General features: G+C 38.4%; 1 protein-coding gene across 3 annotated transcripts; it reads left to right on the top strand.

Moving 5' to 3' along the window:
* The first annotated feature begins 962 nt into the window (after positions 1-962).
* On the top strand, positions 963-25,640 carry Utp25 (UTP25 small subunit processome component). Of its 3 annotated transcripts, XM_026387509.2 has the most exons (13): positions 963-1,128; positions 2,070-2,109; positions 3,051-3,282; positions 5,834-6,004; positions 8,264-8,352; positions 11,353-11,763; positions 13,572-13,791; positions 15,807-16,009; positions 16,943-17,125; positions 17,250-17,362; positions 17,939-18,184; positions 19,125-19,192; positions 24,791-24,875. In XM_026387509.2, the coding sequence occupies exons 1-12, from the start codon at positions 1,022-1,024 to the stop codon at positions 19,189-19,191; spliced, it is 2,082 nt and encodes a 693-aa protein (XP_026243294.1). In that variant the 5' UTR covers positions 963-1,021; the 3' UTR covers position 19,192; positions 24,791-24,875. The 3 variants fall into 3 exon arrangements, with proteins under 3 accessions (XP_026243294.1, XP_026243293.1, XP_026243292.1); XM_026387508.2 differs by lacking the exon at positions 19,125-19,192 and having other exon boundaries at positions 15,861-16,009; positions 24,791-25,640; XM_026387507.2 differs by lacking the exon at positions 19,125-19,192 and having other exon boundaries at positions 24,791-25,640.
* The last annotated feature ends 755 nt before the right edge of the window (positions 25,641-26,395 follow it).

Raw genomic sequence — 26,395 nt, 5'->3', positions numbered from 1 at the left:
TGCTTTTCCATCTTTGTTTCTTTAGGCATTTTGCAGTACTGGGGATTTAACCCAGGGCCTCTTGCATGTGCTCTAACACTGAGCTACAGTCCCAGCTCCTATATTAGGTTGTTATTAAAACATAGTAAAATCCACCTCTTTTAAGTGTACATTTTTATTTATTTCTTTGGTAATTGTATACAATATGCAAATACCACGCAATTGAGATGGAATGGTTCCTTCACCTTAAAATTTTTCATCCTCCTTTGCCCGAGGTCAGGTTTGAGACAATAGATTTAGTTACACAGTCTTCTCTAACATTGACTCTCAGGGTGATTTTAGGAAAGTCATTTCACCTCTCTGGATGTGTTTCTGCTTTTGTCAAAAGAAGAATGAGAGGAAAGATTGTTTCCAAGGGGCTCTGATAATACTCTCAGAAAATTCAGGGGTCAGTGAGGATGGAAACCTCACCTCTGAAGCTGGGTTCTTCATGTAAAAGCACACGTGTGCATTAGACAAAGTTAGGTTTTTCATCTCATCTCTTGCTAGTGGGTAACCTTTTCATGCTTACATCAATTTCCTCATCTGCACATCAGGCTTATTAACAAGACTGTGACGATGAAGTAAGATGTGACAGGACCTTAAAAATTGGTAGTTTTTAACTTAGTACAATATTAAAGTCACTGCATTCAACCGTTTCTGCTACTAGCCATTTACTCTGGCTGCTTCCCACAACCAACACAGAAGCACAAAGCAAATTCCCCGCCTCTACCCAGACCTATTATCTACCCCAGGAAGTCCCTAGGCCTGCGCTGTCAAAGATCTGCGGTTCAGAGAACGCAACCGGCTCGCGGGCACCTTCTTCCAAAGAACGTCGGCAGAGGGCGGGATCTGGACCCGGAAGTTCTAGCGCCTGTCGTACAAGACGTAAGGCGGATCTGCTTTATGGCACCGTGCTTCCGCCGTAAAGCGCCGTGGGCGAGCCCACGTGCTTGTGTTGATGTGACAATTTCCTGGTGAAAACTTGACTGAAGCGGGAGAAATGGGCAAACGCGGGAGCAGGAGCCAGAGCCAGCTACTCAGTAACCTGACGAAAAAACAGAAGAAGCACCTGAGAGATTTCGGCGAGGAGCATCCCTTCTATGACAGGTCCGGAGGAGCTTGCCTGGGGCCAGCTCTGCTGTCGTCTGTTCTCGGTGTGAGCCGGCATTTCCCAGATTGGGTCCGCAAGTCCCAGGATTAGCTGTTCGGTCCTTTCCCCACACTTCCCCGGCTTCCCCAGTGTTCGGCTGGGGAGGATTCTGGAGGCATCACTCTGGGAGACAGGGATCTTCACGCGTCTTCTAGTTTTTGTTGAGTCTGAAACTAGACTGAACGACACACTCATTCTGTGTGGGCAGAGCTCTTCTAAGGTGTATGTTTAAATAATTGGTTGGGGCCTTTGACAGTACTCACATATCCAATTACCGTAAGGGAGCAGCTGTATCGGTGATTGTGGGTCCTCTGGAAATGCCCGGATAGGTTGTCTTAGGGCTTATCGACCACGTTGGGCTGCTATATCTGTAGTTAGAAGTACATTCTAATTAAGAATCTTGCTTAGAAAAGGTGAACCTCGAGGCTTTTTTCTGCTAAGTTGTATCCTTTTGGTGAGAGCCAGTTACTATGTGACTCGTTTTTGACATGTCATGTCATTAAACTTCTCATTTGCCAGTTACAGGTTTGTCATAGTCTTGTAATTCTTGTCCAAGTGAGTATGCAGTTTTTACAATTTTTTTTTTTTAGTGCAAATTGAATCCAGGGACATTTTTACCACGGGCACTTTTTCCACTGAGCTGCATCCCCAGGCCCTTTTAAATTTTTTGAGAAGGAGTTTTGCAAAGTTGCTCAAGGCCTCACTAAATTGCTGAGGCAGACCTTGAACTTATGATCCTCCTGTTTAAGCCTCCTGAGTGGCTGGATTACAAGCATGAGCTACCACATTGGGTTATAATGTACTTTTGATGGTATTCTGTCCTTTTCATTTAAAATTATAAGACATTTTTGTAATTATTACAAACTAGTAGAGTTTAACATTCCCTGTTTCTTCTCAGGGTTTCTGGAAAGGAAGCCAAACCACAGATTTGTCAACTGGTAATGCTTTATACCTTCTTTATAATAGTTAGTTCTTTAAGATTATATATATATATATATATATATATATATATATATATGGTTTTATTACATTTCTGTTCTCTTCAGTTAAGATGTAAGCTACTATTTTAGTAATATTGCTTAGTTTTTTTAATGTAAATGACTGTAAAAATTCTATTGTGACAATTTGTACAGAAGCCAGAATTTGAGACTGTCCCTTGATGATAGCCTGTTAGACCCTGGTAAAGAAGTTTATCAGAGAGTGTTTTAATGCATCCTTTTTTGCTTAGCATAAAAGAAGTTACAAATAGAGTGCAAATGAACAATGTTCCTTTATTACAACAAACTCAAAGATACTACATTCTTTGTTGTTTTATAATTTTTCTGTTGGTCCTTTTAACATGTAGACTAATGTCTGGGACATAAATTCAGTCTCATTATAAACTATAGTTCTGTGGGGGTTGTTTGTTTGCTTATTGTCTTACTGGGGATTGAACCCACATCCTATTATTCATGCTAGGCAAGCACTCTATCACTGACTGCATCCCTGGCCCTTTTAATTTTATATTTGACATAGAGTCTCCCCAGCCCAAGCTGGGGAGCCTAAGCTTTCTTCAAATGTATGATCTCCTGCCTCAGTCTCCTGAGGAACTGAGATTAAAGGTGTCTGCCACCATGCCTAAGTTCTATTTTTTAAAAGTCAGTTTTCTAACCATGTGGAGCATTAGTGTTCAGAGAATAGAAGAGCTTATAAACTCCAAGTTAGTTTTCCTGTCTTAAGTAAATTTGGCACTGAGCTTGGTTGAATAGATGAAATTGCATAGATGTAGCAAAGTTTGTTTTCATTTAAGGAAGTCTGAACCTGTTGACTTGATAATAGTCTTAGGGTGACCATGAGAAAAATACAATTTTTGTTCTTAAAGTTCCCATTTTCCTTTTAGTCGGAGAGTTCAGATGGTTCAAATTCAGAAAGTGAGTCAGAAAGTGAACCAGAACAAGTTTCTGGGTACCACAAACTACTCGCTTCATTAAAGAATGTTTCTGAGGAAGAAGAGGAAGAGGAAGAGGAGGAAGACAGTGTTGTAGATGATGCAGAAATGAACAATGAAAGTGCTGATGATGATGTCAGTGTGGAAGAAGAAACTGCAACAGCATCTACTAAGATGCCGGAGAGTAAGTGTTTTGGTGTTGACTCGTTATCTTTGCCAGATGGTGCAGATTGGGCACAGTTCCCTCCTGTATGGAGTAAGTTGGGCATGAGCAGAGATTTAATCTTGTGGGGTTTGACTATATATTGAGAATCTGATGGAAGCCCAGGGCTCCCTTGCCAGAAAAATGCAGAAATATCATTTTGCTACTGTATCAGGGACTTTGTCATGCAATTGAAACATTCCCTGACACCAAGGAAGAGTATAATTTTTTATTATGACTTCTCAGTTTTTTGAAGAGATTACTGTTCCTTCCTTAGAGAGGTCAAAGTTGATGAAAGATAGACAAAAATGCACAAAATTTTTCAAGCATAAGATGTTGAAGAGAGACAGAGTGGTTGTACCGTTGTATACTGACAGGATAAGTTAGGGAAGACTTAAGGGAAGAACTGGAATTGAAATCCCAAAGGGACTCCATCTCACTCAGGCTTTTTTTTTTTTTTTTTTTTTTTTAAATTCTGGGAGTTGAACCCAAGGATACTTTACCACTGAGCTACATCCACAGTCTTTTTTTTTCTTTTTCTTTCTTTCTTTTTTCTTTTTTTTTTTTTTTTTTTGAGACAGGATTTCACCAAGTTGTCCAGGCTAGCCTCAAATTTGCCATCCTCCTGCCTCAACCTCCTCAGTTTCTGGGATTGTAAGTGTGTACCACTGCCCGACATCACTCAGACTTCTCAGTGACTTTTTTCTTTAACTTTAAAATCAATTTCATTAGGGGTGTGTTTTACATACAGAAAAATGTGCCCAATTTAAATGAGTTTTGATGAGTGAATAAATATTGCCACCACAAATCAAGATATGGAATATTTCCATTATTTCCAAAAAGTTCCATTTTGTTTTTTTGTCATCAGTTTCCCTCCTTTGACATCAGGCAGCCAGTGGCCTGATTTCTGTCACTATAGATTATTTTTATTTGTTTTAGAAATTTGTATAAATTGGATCTTGCATTCTGAACCCTTTCGTGTCCGTCTTTTGCTGCTCACGTTACTGTGATGCATTCATGTTCACATCTTACTTGTTCATTCCTTTTTGGTGCTGGAGCAGTATTTCATTCTTGAACGTATCCAGGTGATTTCATATCTTACTATCTTAATGCTGACTTTTTCCTGTACTTTAAGGTGTCACATATCATTGTTAGTATTTTAACTAATCAACTTTACTGGGATAAAAATTTATTACCTGAGATTTAGAGTTTATGGAGTTTTAGTTTGGATTTTTTGTTTGTTGGTTTTTATGAATTTTTTTTTCCTTTTAATGAAACATAAAGCATATCTACTGTGAAATTTTAAGAGGGTAGAGTATGGTTACCCTCTATCTTTACCACCCAGAAATAAGCACCTTTAATATTGTATCTAGAACTTTTCAGACCATGTTTTTTTGTTGTTTGTTTGGGCTTTTTTGGTATTGGGGATTGAACTCAGGGGCACTCAACCACTGAGCCATATCCCCAGCCCTATTTTGTATTTTTTTTTTTTTTTTTGAGAGACAGGGTCTCACCATTGCTGAGGCTGGCTTTGAACTCGCAATCCTCCTATCTCAGCCTCCTGAGCTGCTGGGATTACAGGCATGTGCCACCACGCCCGGCAAGACAGTGTTTTTATTGATATGTGTACAAGTTCAAGTATGTACTTATATCTGTATGTATATGTACAGTGGTCTCATACATATTTATAACTTATTTTTTTCTTTGATAATTTGCTATAGGCTTTTTCCTATGTCTGTAATGTAACTAGATTCACTTTAACTTATAACTATCATGCTCAGTTGTAAATGATTTGTGGTAATTTATTTAACATCCCATTTATAGACATGTCATTTTTTTCCTAGTTTTTTCTTACCATAATTAGTGCTGCTTTGAAAACCCTTTCATGTACTTCTTGGTGTACCATTGCAGAGTAATTTCCTAGAACTGGAAATCAGAGTTCTCAGAGAAACAGAACTAATCAGATGTGTTTATATAGAAAGAGATATATTTTAAGGAGTTTGGCTCATGTGGTTATGAGGCAAATGCAGAATATCTGATGGAGGATGCTGACAGGCTTGAGACTCAGGAGGGAGAGAGTTGCAGTTCAGCTCCAAAGGCAATCAGGAGATTCAGGAAGAGCCTTTGTTGGAGTTAAAATTCAAAGGCAGTTTACTAGAAAAAGTTTCCCTCTTGATTATAGGATATTGACCCTTTCTTTTGTTCTATTCAGGCCTTCCTTCAACAATTTGGATAAGGCCAGGTCATCCAGAGTGTACCAATTTAAGTAAATTTCATCTAAAACACCTTTACAGAAATATCCCAAGTAATGTTTAATCAGATATCTAAGCATTGAGGCCCAGCTAAGTTGACCAAATTAAACATTATACTAGGTCAACAATCAGCCTTAATTTTGAAATCTGTCTTCCACCTAAAAGTACAGAATAGCAGTGAACATCAATGTTGATATAAGCTAAAGAATTTGTATTTTTCAACAAAAATATTATTATATTTATGAGTAAATAATATAATAAAATATTTTTCAAAATTACAGATGTGACCTTATCTGCTGACCCTGAGGGACAAGATGGGGATGAGCCACCTGGCACATCAGACAAATCCCCCGAGGAGTTCACAGATGCCAAACATGAGTCACTGTTCAGCCTGGAAACCAATTTTCTGGAAGAGGAAAGTGGAGACAACTGTTCCCCGAAAGTATCACAAGGTCAGAGCACAATATGTATTGTCGGAATTCACCAGGTGCTTGGTGGGGTTAGACACTAATACATGCTTTGTCTCCTTATACTGGAACTAACAATAATAAAAACATATAATTTAGTGATTAAATCTAGAGCTGGGAAAAATTACTTCTCAAGATATTTTGTGTTTTTCAGTAGTTGGTTTTGGGGCATAGAGATGTTTAGGAGCATGAACAGCTTAAGAATGGTAGTAGAGAAGGCCAATTCCCCAGGCCTCACATTTCTGGATTTAGAATTAGAGAAATACTACTGATTTTCTTCCTAAGCAGGAAAAAAAGAAAAAATAAAATGAGAAAGTACTTCCCATTTTTCTTTCTATACCTTACTTATTCTTCCTGGTAGCACTAAATTTTCAGATTTGTGAGACCCAGAAGTGGCCAATCTGGATGGTCCTTTTTACCAAGGAGGACCTCTAAAGCTTAAACTCCTTTTTGTCTCACTCATCTTCCTCAGTTTCTTAATTATTTCTGTGACCAGTCAACATTCAGTTGGACAGGATGTTCTGTGGCAGGCTTAGGCAGGTCTCTCTCAACAGGTCTTTTTTCAGTCTGTGCCTGAGTGAGGAAGTTAGGTTGGTGTCATTCTGTGTTCTGACTGCCTTTCCTACTCCCAGTGCCCTTCCTCAATCTAGCTTTACCATTAACTGAAATTTTACCCCTCATTTGTTCATTTAGTTGTGTTTGCCATTATGCAAGAGAAAGAAAAATAACAGGTAGAATTTATAGAATTTTAGCACAAACTCCAAACATTCTAAACCAACAAAATTTAGAAACCCTGGAGGAAACATTAGGAAACCTAACTGTCCTAAAGTTTTTCTGGATACTTTTATTAGCACATAGAATTCTTACGTAGTATTGTTCACTATTATCTTAGGCATTTAATACAAGTTGTATTTTATTTGAAGTTTTCTCATTTGGATCCTTAAATGAGTCATTTAACTTTTAATGTTTCTTTTTTGGGGGGTTGGGGGTGTTTAGGAATTGAACCCAAGGGTGCTTAACCACTAAACCACATACCCAGACCTTTTTATTTTTTTGAGACAGTGTCTTACTAAGTTTCTTATGGCCTCACTAAGTTTCTGAAGCTGGCTTCAAACTTGTTTCAGCCTCCCAGTTGCCGGGATTACAGGCAGGTGCCACTACACCTGGCTAAATGTTTAATTTCTTTCTTTCTTTCTTTTTTTTTTTTTTTGAAGAGAGAATTTTTTTAATATTTATTTTTTAGTTTTCGGTGGACACAACATCTTTATTTTATTTTTATGTGGTGCTGAGGATCGAACCCAGCGCCCCGCGCATGCCAGGTGAGCACGTTACCACTTGAGCCACATCCCCAGCCCTAAATGTTTCATTTCTTAATGAGCAGACTGGGAGAGAACGTTGTGTAGTCAGCACTTCAAAGCACTAAAGATTATTCAAAATGTAGTACTATCATTTGGATCATTTGCTCATTTTAGTTGAATTATGTAGAGCTTTTATGTGTATTTCAATATAAGATCAATCTGACATGGAACCTTTCTTCAGGGATCTTGTTCTCTACTAAATGCACATAACATGTATTGGGAGAGATGAGGTGTGTGGTAGGGGACTTGAGTGGAGAGAGGGATAACTGTCAGTAGTGAACCTAGGACAGCCACTTAGTGGAGCCAATACTTTGTGAGCCCTTGGGAAATATTTATTTTGAGTCAAGGTAATATTGTATTGATACTTGTTAAAAATTTTTTTAAGTTGTTGATGGATCTTTATTTTATTTATTTGTATGTGGTGCTGAGACTCGAACCCAGTGCCTCATGCATGCTAGGCAAGCACTCTACCACTGAGCCACAACCCCAGCCCCGCATTGATACTTTTTGAATATAAAAAATATAAGATGAAGGAGAGGCTAGAATTCTTAGTTAAAGGAAGGAAAAACACAGAGACAAAAGAATTTTAGGGCCAAATAGAAATTACTGAAGAAGCAGGTTGGAGGTATAGACTATAATGCTCTAAATTTTGGGCCAGAAAGTTTCTTCAAAGGTTTTTGAGCTGGAAATAATATGATTAAAGAACCTCTTTAGGAGATAAACCTCTCAGGAACTCTTAGGCTCTGGATGGGGATAGGGGATGGGGAAAGCAGCTGGAAAAAGGGATGAGTGGGCATCATGAAAATCAGCATATCATTCATAGGGGAAGCCCAGAAAATCCCTGCCATTTGTGCTAAATGTATCAATATTCTTTATTCTAAATTAGATCCATTTGTACAACATGTGAACAAAGAACTGAAAGAAAAAGAAATTCAGGCTGTTGTCACAAATCCCAAAACTACCCATCAGCTAAAAGTAAGTGTTGTTTGGTAATCCCAGTCATGAATGAAGAAAGCTCTAAATAAAACAGAGGTCTTTGATTTAGAGGGTTCCTAGAATATATGGTATATACCAAATAGTACATGGTTTGTTAGGGAAGTAGGACATTGGAAGGCTGGAACAGCTTAGGGGGACACAGGTATAGCTAGAAGAAGCACTGGGAAGTGGGAGTGGGAATACTATTATAATACAAGGATATGAAAGATGCCTTGGAGACAGGTGCTCCAGGATTTAGACCATAATCTACAAGGAGGGTTGTCACATATCCTATGGCAACTTAATCTTCCTCTTTCCACTTTACTGATCTCAGGTTAGAGGGAGAGAGTGATGCCACCCAAAAATAAAGTAATTTAGTTTACTGAGTAATAATAGTAGATATAAGCTGAATGCCCCTTATCTGAACTGTTTGGGACAAGGCGTATTTCAAATTTTGGACTTTTTCAGATTTGGAAATATTTGCATAGACATTACCAATTGATATCTCTAATGAGAAAATCTGAAGTCCAAAATATTCCAAAATTTGAAACTTTTTTTTGAACTTTAAAAAAAATTGTTCTAATTAGCTATACATGACAGTGGAATGCATTTTGACATATTGTACACAAATGGAGCATAACTTGTCATTCCTCTGGTTGTACATGGTGCAGAGTCACTCCAGTAATGTGCTCATACATATATATAGGGTTATAATATCTGTCTCATTCTGTATCTTTCCCATCCCCACAGCCCCACCCCTCCCCTCACTCCCCTCTACACAAACCAAAGTTCTTTTATTCTTCCCTACCCCACCTCCCACCCCCAACTATGGATCAGCATCCACTTGTCAGAGAAAACATTCTGCTTTTGATTTGGGGGGATTGGCTTATTTCATTTAGCATGATATTCTTTAGTTCCATTCATTTACCTGAAAATGCCATAATTCCATTCTTATTTAAGGCTGAGTAATATTTCTTTGTGTATATGTACCACATTTTCTTTATCCATTCATCTGTTGAAGGGCCTCTAGGTTGGTTCCATAGTTTAGCTATTGTGAATTGGGCTGCTATAAACATTGATATGTATAAACAACATACTGCTGTGTCACTGCAGTATGCTGATTTTAAATCCTTTGGGTATAAACCAAAGAGTGGGATAGCTGGGTCAAATGGTGGTTCCATTCCAACTTTTCTGAGGTATCTCCATACTGCTTTCTATAGTGGTTGTACCAATTTGCAGTCCAACCAGTAATGTATGAGTGTACCTTTTCCCCCACATTCTCGCCAACACTTATTCCTTGTACTCTTGATAATTGCCATTCTGACTAGAGTGAGATAAAATCTTAGAATAGTTTTGATTTGCATTTCTCTAATTTGCTAGAGATGATGAACGTTTTCTCACGTTTGTTGATTGATTATATTTCTTCTGTGAAGTATCTGTTCTGTTAAGTTTTTTGAGTTCTTTATATCTTGGAAATTGGTACTCTATCTGAGATGCATGTGGTAAGGATTTTTTTCCCATTCTGTAGGCTCTCTCATCACATTATTGATTATTTCCTTTGCTGAGAAGCTTTTTAGTTTGAATCCATCCCATTTACTGATTTTTGATTTTACTTTTTACCCTTTAGGAGACTTGTTAAGGAAGTCAGGTCCTAGGCCAACAGATGAAGATTTGGACCTACTTTTTCTTCTGTTAGGTACAGGGTCTCTGTTCTAGTGTCTAAGTCTTTGATCCATTTTGAGTTGATTTTTGTGCAGGGTGAGAGATCAAAATTTGAAACTTTTTAAAGATTTGAATTTTGTAGCATTTCAGATTTTTGGAGTAGGGATGCTCATCTTATACCCCTATTTTTCCCTTGTTTGAGATATCTGGGATAGTTCACAAGTAAATTGTTCACATGTTGGGCAGAGTTTATTTTGTTTTTACCACTGATATTGTTCATGAGAGTTGTTTATTCTTTTTTTAATACAAGTTTTTATTGAGGTTTTAATTAAAGCTACACATGCAGGTATAAGAAGTCATGCAGAGACCTATTGTGCCCTTTACTCAGCTTCCTCCAATGTTATTATCTATCAGAACTACAGTATCACAACAAGGAAATTGGCATTGATGCCATCTATGTATCTTATTCAGATTTCTCCAGTTGTACTCCTGTTTAGCTCTGTATGTTTAGATCTATACAGTTTTGTCATTGTGGGATCCTGTAGCTACTATCACAGTCAAAGTGCAGAACATTCATAGCATTGTGGGTGGGTTCCTGTTGCTCTCTTATAACCACATCTACCTCCCTTTGCACTCTACATTCCTGTCCACTGGTAACCACTAATCTGATCTCCATTTTATGTCATTTTGTTATTTCAAAAATGTTAAATGGAATCATGCTGTAGTAATCTATTTTTAGACCAGCAAATTTGCTTCATGTCCCACAAAATTATATTCCTTAGGATTCTAACAGGTATATCTCAAATAAAAGACAAAGAAAAAGGAAAAAAATAAAGAAAACATCATTTTGTTTTCAAATAAATTTGGAAGACTCTGGGTTAAACAACTTAAGAGTTCTTGTTTTAAGACTTTCCATAACCTTTAGGATCTAATGTACATTGTGAATCTTGAAGGGAATTAGATTTTGTGATATTTACCAAAGTTATTTGACCACAGAGCCCCTTTTTTGACTCTTCCCCAAATGTGTTCCACAGAACAGTATGGGAAACCCTGGTAGAGTGAAGAGCTCAGATTTGAAGTCAGAAGCCTTGAGCACTAGCCCTCTGTTTCATTCCCTGTTGTGTAAACTTTGTATGGATTCTACTATCTGTGTGTGAGCCTCAACATTTCTTACACTGTAATATGAGTATTATTGCATCTCCTCCGTGGGGGGTTGTGTGAGGATTGAATAAGATGATCTATAAATACTGAAAGTTCTTGGTATATTATAAAATACTTACTAAATGCCAAGTGTTATTATTGATTTCTAACTTAGCTCTTGATCTGTCTTTCCCCTAGTGGCCCATCCTGGGCCAGATTGTCTTTTCATCCAAGTTTCAGAAGTTGGAAACATTTAAGCCTCCAAAGGATATTGACTTAAAGTCACTTCATCTCCAGAAGCCTTTGGAATCCACTTGGACCAAAACCAACAGCCAGTTCTTATCTGGACCTCCAAAATCAAATAGTTCCTTCACTCCCCTCCAGAAAGAGCTCTTCTTAATTATGAATTCCTACCGGGACCTATTCTACCCAGAAAGGACTGCCCTGAAGAATGGGGAAGAAATCCGTCATGTATACTGCCTGCATGTGATAAATCATGTCCTTAAAGCCAATGCCCAGGTGCTTGGCAACAATAGCAGACGCCGAAGCCAGAAACTTGGGGTGGGTGATGATGATGACTTCAGGGACCAAGGGCTAACGAGGCCCAAGGTGAGTGACAACAGGAAATTTTGCCCTTAAAGAGGAATCTTCAAGGTACTGTCATATAGGTGTCTGGCACTTAACTTGTACTTGAGTGTTTTAATAATTGACTGGAATAATGAATGTACCCCAAAATGAGCATATTAAGTGGGCCAGATAATATCAGAGCAGTGCTATAGACAGCACAGTGGACTATTTCTGACAGTGAAAACTATAAAAAGGGTATACTTCAGGATACACTTCTGAAAGACAAACCCAGAGCATACACAAAGAACACTGCATTATAAATCTCTTCCTTGTGGTTTTTAGAGTTGGATGGGACCTTAATGAACCTTTTACCCAATCCCTGTATAACATAGCTAGGGTCAGAGACCCATATTTATAGAGGAACTTGTTAAAGAGAACCAGGGAAAGAGTAGCAGAGATGAGATTGGAATTGAGGATTCTTTTCACTAAGCAGCATGAATATGTAATATTTATAGAGGAACTTGTTAAAGAGAACCAGAGAAAGAGTAGCAGAGATGGGATTGGAATTGAGGATTCTTTTTACTAAGCAGCATGAATATGTAAATCATTGAAAACAAAAATCCGCTTTCACTGCTCTAAAGTTAGTGCTACTTAAAGTTATGACTACATTTATTTGTGCTGGTAAGTCTTAAGATCCATTGGATGTGAGACTTTAATAAGAAAGGCACTTCTTAATTCTGTCTATACTTTTCATGTTATGGAGCTAAGGCTTTGTCCCCCTCAACCCTTTAGCTTGTGTCTCTCCATATTGAAAAAGGCTTATCTTTTTATATTTTGCATTGAGCTTAATTGGGTTCTAGGATATTGATACTGATGTGGCTCCTAGAGATTTTTTAGTCAAACTCCCTTGTTTGCTAGCTGGGGAAACCAAATCTGAGCCACTTCCATAGTGTCCCAGTTGGATGATAACTCAGCCCTCTTAATCTTGGTTCATCATTTGTGTACTGAATCACTGTATTCCTTTGACCTACCTGGATGCTGTTCTAGGAAGCTGCCTCAGAGTCTTAAACCTCAGGATTATAAGGTTATCTGTTTGAATTTAGCATTGCATAAAAGAATAAGAAACGAATTACCCATAAAACATTTATAATTTGGTGAATTGCCTAATTTGACTGGGTTTGCATTCATTAATTATTATATCATTTACAAAAGGATAATTAGAAATTAACCATTTAATAAATGTCTTCTTTGTTCTCAATAGTAACTTTAAGCATTTTTTTTTCAAAAAGTTTAGAAACCAACACCTATTTTTCCCATTGAATTATAGTCTTATTTCAGAAATGCTTTATCAAAAAAAATATACTAGGGAATGTACTAGAAAAGTAATAATGTGTTAATCCTTTTCCTTATCTTCTTTATTTCTTCTCTATTTATTCAGCATTTACTTATTGAATGGGTCTCCTGGATAAAAATACTATACTGAGTTCTGGGACAAAGAAAAATGTATAACACTACTCCTTCTCAAAGTCATTGTGTATTTATGTTTTTGAGTTTTTGCTAGTGAATACATGTATTATAGGCATTGTCTTTTTATGCTAAAAGTATTTCTCAAAATCTGTTTGAGGTATGTGTTCCATGGACCCATTGGACTAATGTCCTGTGCTATAGCTACAAAAGATGTTCAGCTTCTAGTACCAAACCATGCCCTATGCAAAGTAGGTGATGTAGATATAGTCAGGGGCCACTGCTGTGTGCAGGCTTTCGAACTCCTCTTTCTCAGTGAGTTCACCTGAGCTATTATTCCTTTCTTTTGTCCCCACCACTGCTGTCATTGCCCTCCCCACACACAGGTACTGATACTGGTGCCATTCCGGGAAGCTGCTTTGCGGGTAGTGCAGCTTTTCATCAGCCTCCTCGAGGGTGACAGCAAGAAGAAAATCATTGTGAGCAACAAAAAGAGGTTTCAGGGAGAATATGGATCAGATCCTGAGGAGAGACCCCCCAACCTGAAGAGGCCTGAGGATTATGAAGCTGTGTTTATGGGCAACATCGATGACCACTTCAGGATTGGTAATTTCTCCTTGTCAAGCCTAGGATACCATGGGACCTAAGCTATAGCTAGAGGCTAGAAAGTTGGAAATTAGTGCTCTCCCAATGGGTCACTGACTCTGCTTTTAATAGAATCAGTGTGCTTTAGATATCTTGTTTGCCAGGGCAGGGTATTGCCTTGGCTAATGTGGTAAATGGAGTCTCTGAAGCCACGTGCACATTTATAACAAATGACTCAGTCTACCTGTAGCTGGTAGCACATAGTCAGGGGCTACAAAGGATTCTTAGGGAAGTTGAAAATGATAGGGGAGGTAGATAGATCTGAGCCTCTGTGTAGAAGGATGGGTTTCCATCCTGTCTACTGTGTACAATATATATCACCCATTCCTAATAATCTCATGTAATTTAACTCCCACCCAGGTTTTCACTTTTTTTTTTTTAAACAAGGGATTGAACCCCAGAGCGCTTTACCATTGAGCCACATCCCCAGCTCTTTTTTATTTTGAAACAGGAACTTGTGAAGCTGCTTAGGGCTTTGCTATATTGCTGAGTCTGACCTCGAATTTATGATCCTCCTGCCTCAGTCTCCTGAGCCACTGGGATTATAGGCACACACCCAGCATTTTGCTTGTTTTTCATCCAGCTTTCATTTACTTGGTTGATTGTACCTTGATAAAGTTCCTGTAAAAATACGCATTAGTCACGTGTATTCACAAACATTTACTGAGTATCTATAGCATGCCAGGTACCAGTAAGAACCTGTGGATATAGAAATAAAAGTTACGGTTCCTTCTGCCAAGGAAGTCCTGCCTAAAGGGAAAACAAACAATATAGGATGAGAAGTATGCAGTGGGTATTCTGGGACCATTTAAAGCCAACCCTTTCCCTAGATATGGATGGGTGGTTATGTAAGCCATCCTAGCATTGCTGCTATTTCTGTTAGGTTGAAAACTGAGTGAAATTTAGCCTATTGCAGGGGTAGCGGAGGGGTATAGCAATTGGAATGGAGGAAAATGTTTCAGATAGGAAACTGTCTGTGCAGAGGTATTTGGGTGCCAAAGCCTGAAACAGCCTAGGATTCACACAGGCTTTAGTATATATGCAATGTAAAATGCAAGGGGATAAGTCGTTCTCTCATTTGAAATGTACAGATGTCTAGCAGGCAGTTGGCATGTTGATCTGAAAGGAGGAAATGTGGGCTAGAAATGTGGTTTATGTGAAGGTACTATTAGAATCATGGTTATTGAATATATTTATCAAAAGCTTTATTAGAGTGTGGGTAGAATTGACAGGTGAATCCAGCCAAGGGTCTGTGGAAGAAGAAGCATTTGGATATGGAAAAATGGACAAGGATCAGGGTAGTGATAATCAGAATTAAGTGTTGAAGTTATGAAAACTACTAGAAAAGAAAGTACTATTTCAGGGAGGGTATGTTTAGTATGCACATGATTATTCTTGACCAGAAACTCTAAAGAGGGGTCTTTGAACTGGTAACTGAGCACTGTTGGGGACTTCAGCAGGAGTCATTTCCGTGGAGTCCTGAGAATCAGAGGCCAGATGCCAGTGGATTGAGAAGTAAATGGGAGGCTCGAATGAAGAGAAGACTGTCTGGAGAAGTTTGACAGTGGGGGAAAGAAAATGAAAGTGGGAGCTTTCTGAAAGGATTGTAGACACAGGAGGGGTTATCATCATCTTTATTTGGTAACAATTAAAGCATTTTGAATCACTCATGGTGGTGCATGCCTATAATCATGAGGCTGAGGCAGGAGGATTATAAGTTTCAGACCAGCTTGGTCAACTTAGCAAGACCCTGTTTCAAAAGTGAAAAATAAAAAAGTCTGGGAACATAGCTCAGAGGTAGAACACCCCCAAGTTCAATCTCCAGTACTGCAAAAGAAAAAAGCACTTTGAGCACAAGTATATGATAAGAGGAACAGAGAAATGTGGCAAGTGTAAAAGAGGAGGATGCTTTAAAAGGGCAGAAGGTACTAGCTTGTAAGCGACTAACATGCCAATCTGTACTTGGTTTTGTGTAGGAGTGGCAATACTTCAGAGAAGCATCCGACTCTATGCCCCCTTTTACTCCTCAGACATCCTCATTGCCTCCCCTCTGGGCTTGAGGACTATTATTGGTGGAGAAGGAGAGAAGAAGAGAGATTTTGACTTTTTGTCTTCTATTGAGCTTCTCATCATTGATCAAGCTGACATTTACCTCATGCAGAACTGGGAGCATGTCTTGGTAATGTGGTCATTCACATATAGAGGGACAACATTCTTATTTAGAGACAAGAAATTCAGTGGCTTAAGTCTTAAAAGGTGTAAGTCCAGATCAAAACTCTGTTTGAAGACAGGGAAATATTCCACATTTTCCAGTTTGAGAAAAAGTCTTTTTCCTTCTACCCAGAGATGATTCAACAATTAAACTATCTAGAGGATAAATATTCTTGTCAATATTTTCAAATCTGCTGAAAAGATTTCTTCCTTTTAAAGGTCTCTTTCTGCCAGTGGATGGATGCATGTGTGCATGCATAAATAAATAGATGAGAAGTCTCACTAGGAATGTCTTACCTAATAAGTCCTCATTCAGTTTATGCTCATTCTCTTTGGTCTTCAGTGGACATGGGAAAACATTGCCTAAGATTTCTTAATGTGGGATCTTGTTTTATAGGAAGACTTTATCCCCCTACTCTGTTTATGCTATAATTTTTTGCTCCTCTTCACATGCTCTGCAGTATTGTTATTATAGGGTTGAAAAACTGTTCTTTGGGATATCCTTATCATAGAACAGTAGGTTTGGTTATTTAAGGCAGATGGGACTTCACTTTTCCTATAACTCCAGAACATGCAGCTCACAAGAAGTGAGGGGCCCATAGAAGAGTAATCAGAGTGGCATTTTCAGAAGTTCCTTTTAAGGAATGTTCCTATTCTTAAAGGAATAGATACCATTTTGATCTTTTATGTTTAAAAGTTCAGAAGGTGGCCATTTTCAATATTGGGGGTATTTGGCTGATGATGGCTCATCCTCTATGCCAAAGTTTTCTTGCTGTAATTTGGAAGATAATAGTACATCCTCTATGAGATTAAGAGAGATGATACACTTGTAGACAGCTAAGCTCTGACCAACAAGTAAGTGCTCAGTAGACATTAATGGTAGCATTATTTTTGCTCAAAGCATTTGATGAACCATATGAACTTACTGCCCTTGGACTCTCATGGAGTCGACTTTTCTCGAGTGCGAATGTGGAGCCTCAATAATTGGTCCAAGTACTATCGCCAGACACTGCTATTTGGAGCCCTGCAGGATGCCCAGATCAACTCAGTGTTCAATAAGTACTGTGTCAATTTACAAGGACAGGTAGGTTCTCTCCATTGTCTCTGGATCTTCATGAAGCACTGTTTATTATTGGATCATACAACAGAAGATGATTTGGTCAACAGGGCATGCCTTACCTCCTAAAGGTTTTGTTAACTGCTGGCAGGTGGCCGTGAGGAATGTTCCACTGACAGGCTCCATTAGCCATGTGCTGGTACAGCTCCCACATGTCTTCCAGAGGATGGAAGCTGAAAACCTAGCTTCAGTGATTGATTCCAGGTAACCCATCCCTCCTTTTGGGCCCTTGGGGGCCACATAGACTTAACTTTGGCTTACAGAGTTAGAATTGGATTCAGTGTTGCTTTTGTGGATTACTGTCTACCAAATTTAATGAGACAATTAAACTCAATCCTGCAAGTTATCCCATGTCAGCGATTTCATTGTGAAACCTTTAGAGCTAGAACTGTTTTTCTTTTGTATAAAATTTTCCTCTTTTTCCTCATTGTATTTAATTACCAGAATGGTGCTTAGCATATGGGAGATGTTCAGTGATTATTTAATGAATGAATGAATGAATGAATGAATGAATGGTATGGTATGTATTTCCTAGAATAATTCTCTGGAAAATAATGGCATTGCATATTTTTTTATGATAAATACTATTGATACTTTTTTAAATGTGCATATCAACAATTATATCCTCATATAATCTCTCTGAGAGGAGATAAATCATATTGCCCTCTGAAGAACTAATCTCTTAACATGAAATTGTGATTTGCCTGGAGTCACACAGTTAGTGGATACTATTGGATCAACTCTAGACAATTAACTTTGCCTTTTGCCTTTCCAAATCAGGTTTAACTTTTTTGTAAACAAGATTTTGCCTCAGTACCGTGACGCAGTCATGTCACACACACTCATCTATGTCCCGTCCTACTTTGACTTTGTGCGTCTTCGAAATTATTTCAAGAAGGAGGAACTGAACTTCACCCATATCTGCGAGTACACACAGAAATCTGGTGTCTCCAGAGCCAGACACTTCTTCCTTAAAGGAGAGAAACAGTTTCTGCTCCTCACGGAACGCTTCCATTTCTACAAAAGGTAAAGTAATGCCCAGTTTTCACCTCCTTTCTGAAGAAGAGATGCAGTGCAGATCATAGACTGCTTCCCAGCACATGGTAGGCTTTGCATTCTTACAGAGAAGCCAAAGAATTTGGGGGCTGGACAGACTCATCTTGGTAGGTTGGTTGTTAGCTTGGTTTCCTCCCCAAAATGGGCATTGTTGGAAAGGTTATAGGGACAAGAATGTAACCTGTATGTAAATCTGAAATGCATCTCTGGTTGCACTCTTCAGGAACTACTCAGGTAAATACAGGCAGGGCAGGGACCTGTCACTGCAGCACAGACAGAAGCATTGAGGGCTTTGTAGTCAAGAGAAATGTAAGCTGAGCACTGTCTCATGTTCAGAAAGTTGTAGTGATCCTGAGGAAATGTGGATTTGGTAACTTCTTCACCTTCCAGAACGGTGGGCCCCTTGGTATTGGAAGGAGGAAAAAAAAGAAAAGGATTTAGAGTTGAATTTTTTAAGGGTTTCAGTGTTTGTTTAGATTCCTCACCAGGTGACAGGTAAAATGTTGCTTGACCTTTTCATTGTTACTATTTTTTAAATTCTAATTAGAGGGCTAGTTAAGCCTTCTGGGACTCTTCAAGATAGTTCAATCTCTTTGTGGCCTCAGAGCTCAGGTATTATATTGTTTTGCTAAATCTCTCTGCTGACAATAGCAAAGGCTTTTTAAAATTTTCTACTAACAGGCATGGAAACTGCATTGTCTTACTTGTTTCTTTCTGATTTCACAATAACAGCCAGTGAATTTAAGTTCTGATCTAATGAATGATGCATTTTCTCAGAGAATCCCAGATGAACCAGAAGTCTTCTAGGCTTTGGCTTTGGATCACATTAGATGTTGCACCTTTGGCATTGCATGACTTTTATTTTATACTGATGTTACAGTGGTGCTCCCAGCCATGTTATCTTTTCCAGGAAGGTGAGGGAGGAATCCCAGTCGCCTGCTTGGGTGCAGCAGGGTTGGCCTGACATGACCTCTTAAGGTAGTCTGCTAAGTAGAGAGTTGAAAATTAACTAAATTTCTTATCTGCCATTCTTGTCAGATAAGACTGCTTGGCCAAAGAGTGTTAATGAATGCCTGCTTGTTGGTACCATTATTTGCTTTGTTCTAATAAGCTATGGTTTCCATTCATGCTGGAAGGTATTTGGGGCCAGATATATTCACTAGGTGTTAGAAGCCCCTAGCTTTCTATTGCTTGAAAAAAGAAAGATAGCCCTTTAAATGAAGTGGGTGGATTGGAAATCTTCCTAGAATCATTGTCTATAGCAAGTGCTGGGCTAAGGACTGATCTCATATTTAGCTACTTTTCAAGGACAGGGAATGGAATCAGAGAAGCCCTTTGTAGATAGGACAGTTCCTTGTCTTACAGTTTATTTACTAGCCTTGTTGCCCCCAAAGTCACCATAAAGACAAATCTCAGTATGTGCCAGTTGTATTTTGCTGTGAACTGACTTAATGGGTGTTTCTTGTGCTGAAGATGAATGAAACACAGTAAGGTATTTCAGAGTTCTACGCAGTAATTATCTCAGGGTTTTCAACTATTGAATTTTTTGCTTGAGAGATCACCACACTGCTGATGGGTGTTTTGTTCTACAGTGCCTTTGTGATTTGGTTTTGTATTTGACCTTAGAAAAAGTGTGTGTGTGTGCGCACGTGTGCACGTGTGTGTGTGTGTGTGTGTGTGTGTGTGTTGCTAGGGATTGAACTCAAGCCCTCACAAATGCTAGCAAGTGCTCTACCACTGAGCCACATCCCCAGCCCTTGAGGTACATGTAAACTGTGTTATCCAACTCTGAAATTGTTTTATATTCTCTATGACAATTGACAGTGTTAGGAAAATGAGAATTCAATTTAATCCTGAAGGTTTTTTTTCTATAAAGGTGCTGAAACCCCAGATTGGATGGGCATTTGATCGTGATTGCCCTGCCAAGCATAGTTTACAGGTCTTTTCCTGTGTATTAACAGTGGGTAACCCCAGCTGGGAAGATTCTCAACCAAGGGAAGTTGGAAACTTTGAAGTTGTGATTTACAGAGTTTGGAAAGGCTACTGGAATACTTCTTGCCCCTATATGAGAATCCCAGGTTCTAGAAGTAATAGACTTGGTCTTTCTATGCCATACAAAGGGATCAGCCTTTCAGGTTAATTGTGGTTGCCTCATTAACATTTGGCAGGTAAAGTAGACATCTGAAATGCCTTTGGTTTTAGGTCCTGTCAGGTTAGGCTGTATTTGTAGAGGTCACTCAAGATTCAAAGCATTTATGAGGCAGGAGAAAGGTAGATGAAGGGGTCCAGGAAAAGGGATACTCAGGAAGTAAAGAATCAGCACTAACTGCCCCTCGGAAAAGGTCCTGTCACAATAGTAACATTGTCTATTTCCAGGAAATATTTATTCTCTATTGTGGGCAATTTGGGACTAAGAGGTTTTCTTGGATGTGTGGGATTTGCTTTCTTGGTTGTGTTTGTGTGTTTAATATAATACCTAGCGGTTTTCTTTTTCCTAATTACAAGGGTATTGCACAATTGTAAAAACTTGGAAAATCTAGGTTACAAAAGCAAAATGTGATCAACTACAATCTCACTTCCCTGGTGAACATACTGTTTTTTGGTTAAATTGTTCCTGTTTGGTTTGTTTGTTTATTTTTAATATACAAAATATGTGGGCACAGAAATATTTACATTTTTTAGTACCAAAATTGCAGTCACACTGTATACATTGGGATTCATTTCCTTTATTTTGTGTTTTATGTGCTTATTAAAAAAATTTCAAATATTTTAATATTTGGGAATATATATTTGCAGATGTGGATGTATTTTTTAAGTTAATACACATAATTTTATCACATAACCTTCTTTCCCCCAACTTTTAGTTTGGAAAGATTTCATTTTGTAAGACTAACAGTAAGTGTCTCTAAACCCTTTCACTCAGAACTCACTAGCTGTTATCATTTTATCACACTCTCACATATTCTCTCTCTCTATTTCTCTCTTACTTTTTCTTTCTGAAGCATTTAAAAGTAAGTTGTAAGCTGGGTACAGGGTGTAGGCTGAGGCAATAGCAGGACACTGTCAAAAAAATGAGGAAGAATGTTGCAGAAGGCTTCATGATACTTCTCCCCTAAATATTTCAGTATGTTGCTCCTAAAAATAAGAAGATTCTTTCATCTGACTCCAATATCATTATCACACTACTTAATGTTACTACAGTATCATCTAATACATGATCTGTTATTTGAATCTTCCTAGTTGTCTCCAAAATAATCTCTGTATTTTTTTTCTAATTTAGCAACCCTTTTTTAATTCTAATTTGTTATACATGAGAGCAGAATGCATTTCAATTCATAGTACACATGTAGAGCACAGTTGTTCATTTCTCTGATTGTACACAATGTAGCATCACACCATTCGTGTCTTCATACATGTACTTAGGGTGATGATGTCCATGTCATTCCACCACTTTTCCTACCTCATGCCCCCCTCTTTCTCTTCCCTCCTCTTTGCCCTATCCTCCCCGCCACACACAATCCAGGATCCAGTTAAATATCATATATTCATTCAACTTGTTTTTTTGTCTACCTTAGTCTTTTTTTTTTTTTTTTTAAAGAGAGAGTGAGAGAGGAGAGACAGAGAGAGAGAGAATTTTTTAAAAATATTTATTTCTTAGTTCTCGGTGGACACAACATCTTTGTTGGTATGTGGTGCTGAGGATCGAACCCGGGCCGCACGCATGCCAGACGAGCACGCTACCGCCTGAGCCACATTCCCAGCCCTACCTTAGTCTTAACTAGGGGCAGTCTGGCTCCCCAGGAACATTTGGCAGTATCTGGAGATTTTTCAGTTGTTAGAACTGGAGGTTGAGCTGAGACCAGGGATGCTGCCTAAACATCCTACAGTGCACAAGACAACCCCACAGCAAAGAATTTGTGGCTCAGAAATCAGTAATGTTGAAGTTGAGAAATTGTCTTGCTATATTTATTTTTATAACACAATTTTTGGAGAGTCCAATCCAGTTTCCTATAGAACATCCCATAATCTGAATTTATCTAATTGTGTCTTTTGTATTAGATCAGTGTTTCCCAAGGTTTGCTATATTACAATTCCCAGGTTACATCCCATTACTGATTAAATCACAGTGTCTGAGGATGGGTGCCAAACATAAATCTGAAGACAAAAATGCCAAGTAATTTCAGTATGTATCAATTTGGGGACTGCTATTTTAGCTCAAACTTTTTTGGGGAAAGAATTCTACATAAGAGATATTGTGTACTTCATACCTCGACTTATAAAGAGGCACATGTTAGTGCCATTCCAACTGCATGTTGAAAATATTCCAAGAAAAAATTGCATCTGCACTGAACTTGTACAGACTTTTCTTTGGCATTGTTCCCTAAGCAATAGAGTGTAATAGCTTCTTACACAGCATTTAAATTGTATTAAGTATTATAAGTAATCTAAGGATTATTTAAAGTACACAGGAGGCATAGGTTATATGCAAATACTATGCCATTTTATATAAGAGACTTGAGCATGTGTAGATTTTGGTATCTGAGAGGGGGTCCTAAAACCAATCTCATCCAGATACCTCAGGATGACTTTATATACAAGAATGCCAAGAACATGTATATGCATGTATTTTGATGGTATACTTACCTAGTTGTTTCCTTAGGATAGATTTTGAAAGGACAATTTAGTACAAAGGTAGTACACAAGTAAAAATTTGGTGTTCATTACTATTTATTTGCAAGTTCTCATCTTCTCTATATTTTCTGTCCCCACCCAAAACTAAATTTACACACACAAAAAATTTTATTCTATTGGCCTATTTCTGTAAAACCCCATAGGATTTCCAGTGGCTTTATAGTCAAAGTAAAACTTCATTTTTTAAATAAAGTCTTTTTTTAGTTGTAGATGGACACAATATCTTTATTTTTTTTTTAATGTGGTACTGAGGATCAAACCCAGTGCCTCACATGTGCAAGGCAGGTGCTCTATCACTGAGCCACAGCCACAGCCCCCAAATTTTATTGTTTTAATATCTTTTTCTTGCTCTTTCATGTTTTCTGTAATTTTCAATTAAATATGGAGCCTGAGGTAATAATACTTAAAAGTGTGGTATACTCATCACTAGGCCATTAGCGTAGGTGTGTACTGCCAGTGTACTCTGGATTTGATGGTTACCATGGTGACTTTCTGTACACCTCAGTCTTCAGACTCCTCCAGCAGACAAAAGGCTTAGTTTGGGGTCTGGAGTGCTACAGGGTTTCTGTCAGTATCTTGATCTCTCGGGTGTCATCAAACTCTGTACTCCTGTGCCAGAGGAAGACCTGTCTCTGCACTCTTGCCCTTCACCCAGGCTCCTACTGGCACTGCCTGCAAGGCATGAAGCAGCAGTTTACTGGTTCTCCTGGTCCTCCTCAGATTTAGCATGTCGTGTTCATTCCAGACTCCACAGGCAGGGCACCAGACCTACACACTCTATTTTGTATCTCTAAAGTGGTGGGAAGAAGTATCTAGTTACTTTCTCCAGTATTGGGAAAAAACAAAAACAAAAACCTTCTTTATGGAAAGGTAATGTTGAAAGGTGAACCATATAATAGATCACAATTATAATTGGGAAGAAGAGAATCTCCAGAGAGATTAGAATGAGCTGTGAGATAAAAAGAGTAGGAAAACTTAGAAATAAAATAAAATTCTCAAGGTAATATAACATCATCAAGTGTGAGACAGTCTTAACAGGAAAAATCAGAACTCTGTCAGTGTATAAACTCTTTTGTTATGGAGTCTCAGAGGGAACATTTGACCTTGACTCGAACCATACGGTGAGTCCCTAGGGTCTACATCCCCCACCACCACTGAGCAGCACTGTGCAGCAGGGAAAGAGGTGGAAATGTGTAAGCTGTTGAAACTAATTGCTTTCTCATGATGCCTAATGGGTCCTCAGGCAGGATCCTGTAAATGGATGAAGTTGGGACATCTGCCATGGAGCTAACATGTCTACAGGATGACAGAAATAGACTAATGGGAATGCATTTACAATTTGTACAGTGTATGTACTGGGTCTGACCTCATCTCCATTAAAGCAAATCACATTTTTTCTGATTATAATAAGGGTAATATTAAATTGTAAATGTTTAATTTTCTGTGACAGATTTTTTTTTTTTTTTTTTTTTGTGGGGCAGGTACCAGGGATTGAACCCAGTGGCACTTAATCACTGAGCCACATCCCAGCCCATTTTATTTTTTATTTTGGGACAGGGTCTCACTGAGTTACTCAGGACCTCACTAAGTTGCTGGGGCTGACTTTGAGCCTGTAATTCTCCTGCCTCAGCTTCCCTAGCTGTTCTGTGACAGATTTTTTAATCCTGGTCTACTTTCTTGATGAGGCTCTAACACAGGCTTCTCAGGACTTTTATTATCTTTCTCTTAAACCAAATAGAATAAGCTTTGCTCTGCTTTGTGATGTTGTCTATCCCCTCTAACATCAAGCAACAAGAATGAACTATGCCCAGGTAAAGCTCTGAGTTAGCTTTTCTGTGAATTGTTTTTCCATAGACAGAGCTTCTGTCTTTTCCATTCTTATAGGTATACAATAAAAGGTATCAGGAACTTGATATTCTATGAACTGCCAACGTATCCTCACTTCTACAGTGAAATCTGTAATATGCTGAAAGCCACCAGCAGAGGAGAAGAAGCCACATGGACCTGTACTGTCCTCTATTCCAAATACGATGCCCAGAGGTTAGCTTCTGTGGTTGGTGTGGAGCGAGCAGCACAGATGCTACAATCCAAGAAGAATGTTCACCTCTTTATCACTGGAGAAAAATGAAAATTGGTTGGACAGAGCATGGTATTTGGCATGATGCACTGATGCTGTACCAGTGGCACCCATTTCTGATTACTTCTGCAGGGGATGAATTGATAAGAAGGAAGGAGCACAAAGCAGCATCAGCCTTGTCTGGTACTTCTTTCTTTTCAGGCCATGTGTTCCTGAAAGGCTAAATGCCAACCGAATTTTGGTAAATTTTGGTAGTCTTTGGAGATCAAGAAGGATCTAGAAAGACTGAAAAATTCACAAATTGAAACTTTCATTTGTAAATCTTTTTGTTATTCTTTTATTATGATTTTTATCTCTAATTTATTATACTTGGTAGATTCAGATTTGCCTGTTTGACACTTTCTTAAAGGAAAGCATAAATGTAAAGAAAGCATTGCTTGTGAAGATTTGTTGAGAAAGTGGAATACTTCTTGCTGTTGCATGTCATCTTAATTTTAGATGGCACAGATTTTGTAAAACATATTTTCCCCAGCCAAACTTTTTAAAAATGTTATAAATATTCTACTTTAATCCAACCTAGAAAAGTACATTCACTCACTGATCTTTTTGTAACTCATAATGGTAAATGTTTTGATTTAGTTTAAAATATACATTAAAAATCTCATTATATAAAGATAACAATTCCTACTCTGTCTTAAGAAATTATTTTGTTGGAACTCAAGGTTGAAATATCCATCTTTGACACCAGTGTCTTTGGACATTTTTTGAATTGTGTCACGTAAAAAGAAAAAGGAAATTGTACTTTAAAAAAATTGGGGGGGGTTTGTTTTGTGTTTGTTGTTGTTTGTTTGTTTTGTGGAACTGGAGATTGAACACAGGGGTGCTCTACAACTGAGCTCTAACCCCAGCCCTTTTTGAGACAGAGTCTCACAAAATTGCCCATGCTGGCCTTGAATTTGTGATCCTCCTGCCTTAGCCTCCTGAGTAGCTGGTATTAAAGGTGCACACCACCACACTCAACTCAACATTTCTGTTTTGAAAAATTCTCAAACCCAGGGTCTATATGTGCCAGGCAAGACCTCTACCAATGAGTTATACCCCAGCCCTTTTTGTTTTTATTTATTTATTTTTTATCTTGAGACAGGGTATCTCTGAGTTTCCCAGGATGACCTAGAACTTGAGATTCTCCTCCATCAGCCTCCTGAATAGTGCAGATTATGAGCAAGAAGTCTTTCCAGGTTTTTCTGTTCTATTATAATTCAGAGCAAAATTATTTGAAAGCTAAGCTTTTGAGTGCTAAGTGTGCTTATTATGGTGGTGTTACTCACCTGGCCTGGTCCCTGGTCATCCTAGAAGCCTGACCTTGGGGATATTTGCAGTATGTATACATACACAATGTGCATACACTAACA

This window comes from Urocitellus parryii, chromosome 9 (genome assembly GCF_045843805.1).
Source record: "Urocitellus parryii isolate mUroPar1 chromosome 9, mUroPar1.hap1, whole genome shotgun sequence".
Taxonomy (NCBI): Eukaryota; Metazoa; Chordata; class Mammalia; order Rodentia; family Sciuridae; genus Urocitellus; species Urocitellus parryii.
The sequence above is the reverse complement of the archived record's forward strand: the minus strand, read 5'-3'. Positions and strand labels throughout refer to the sequence as shown.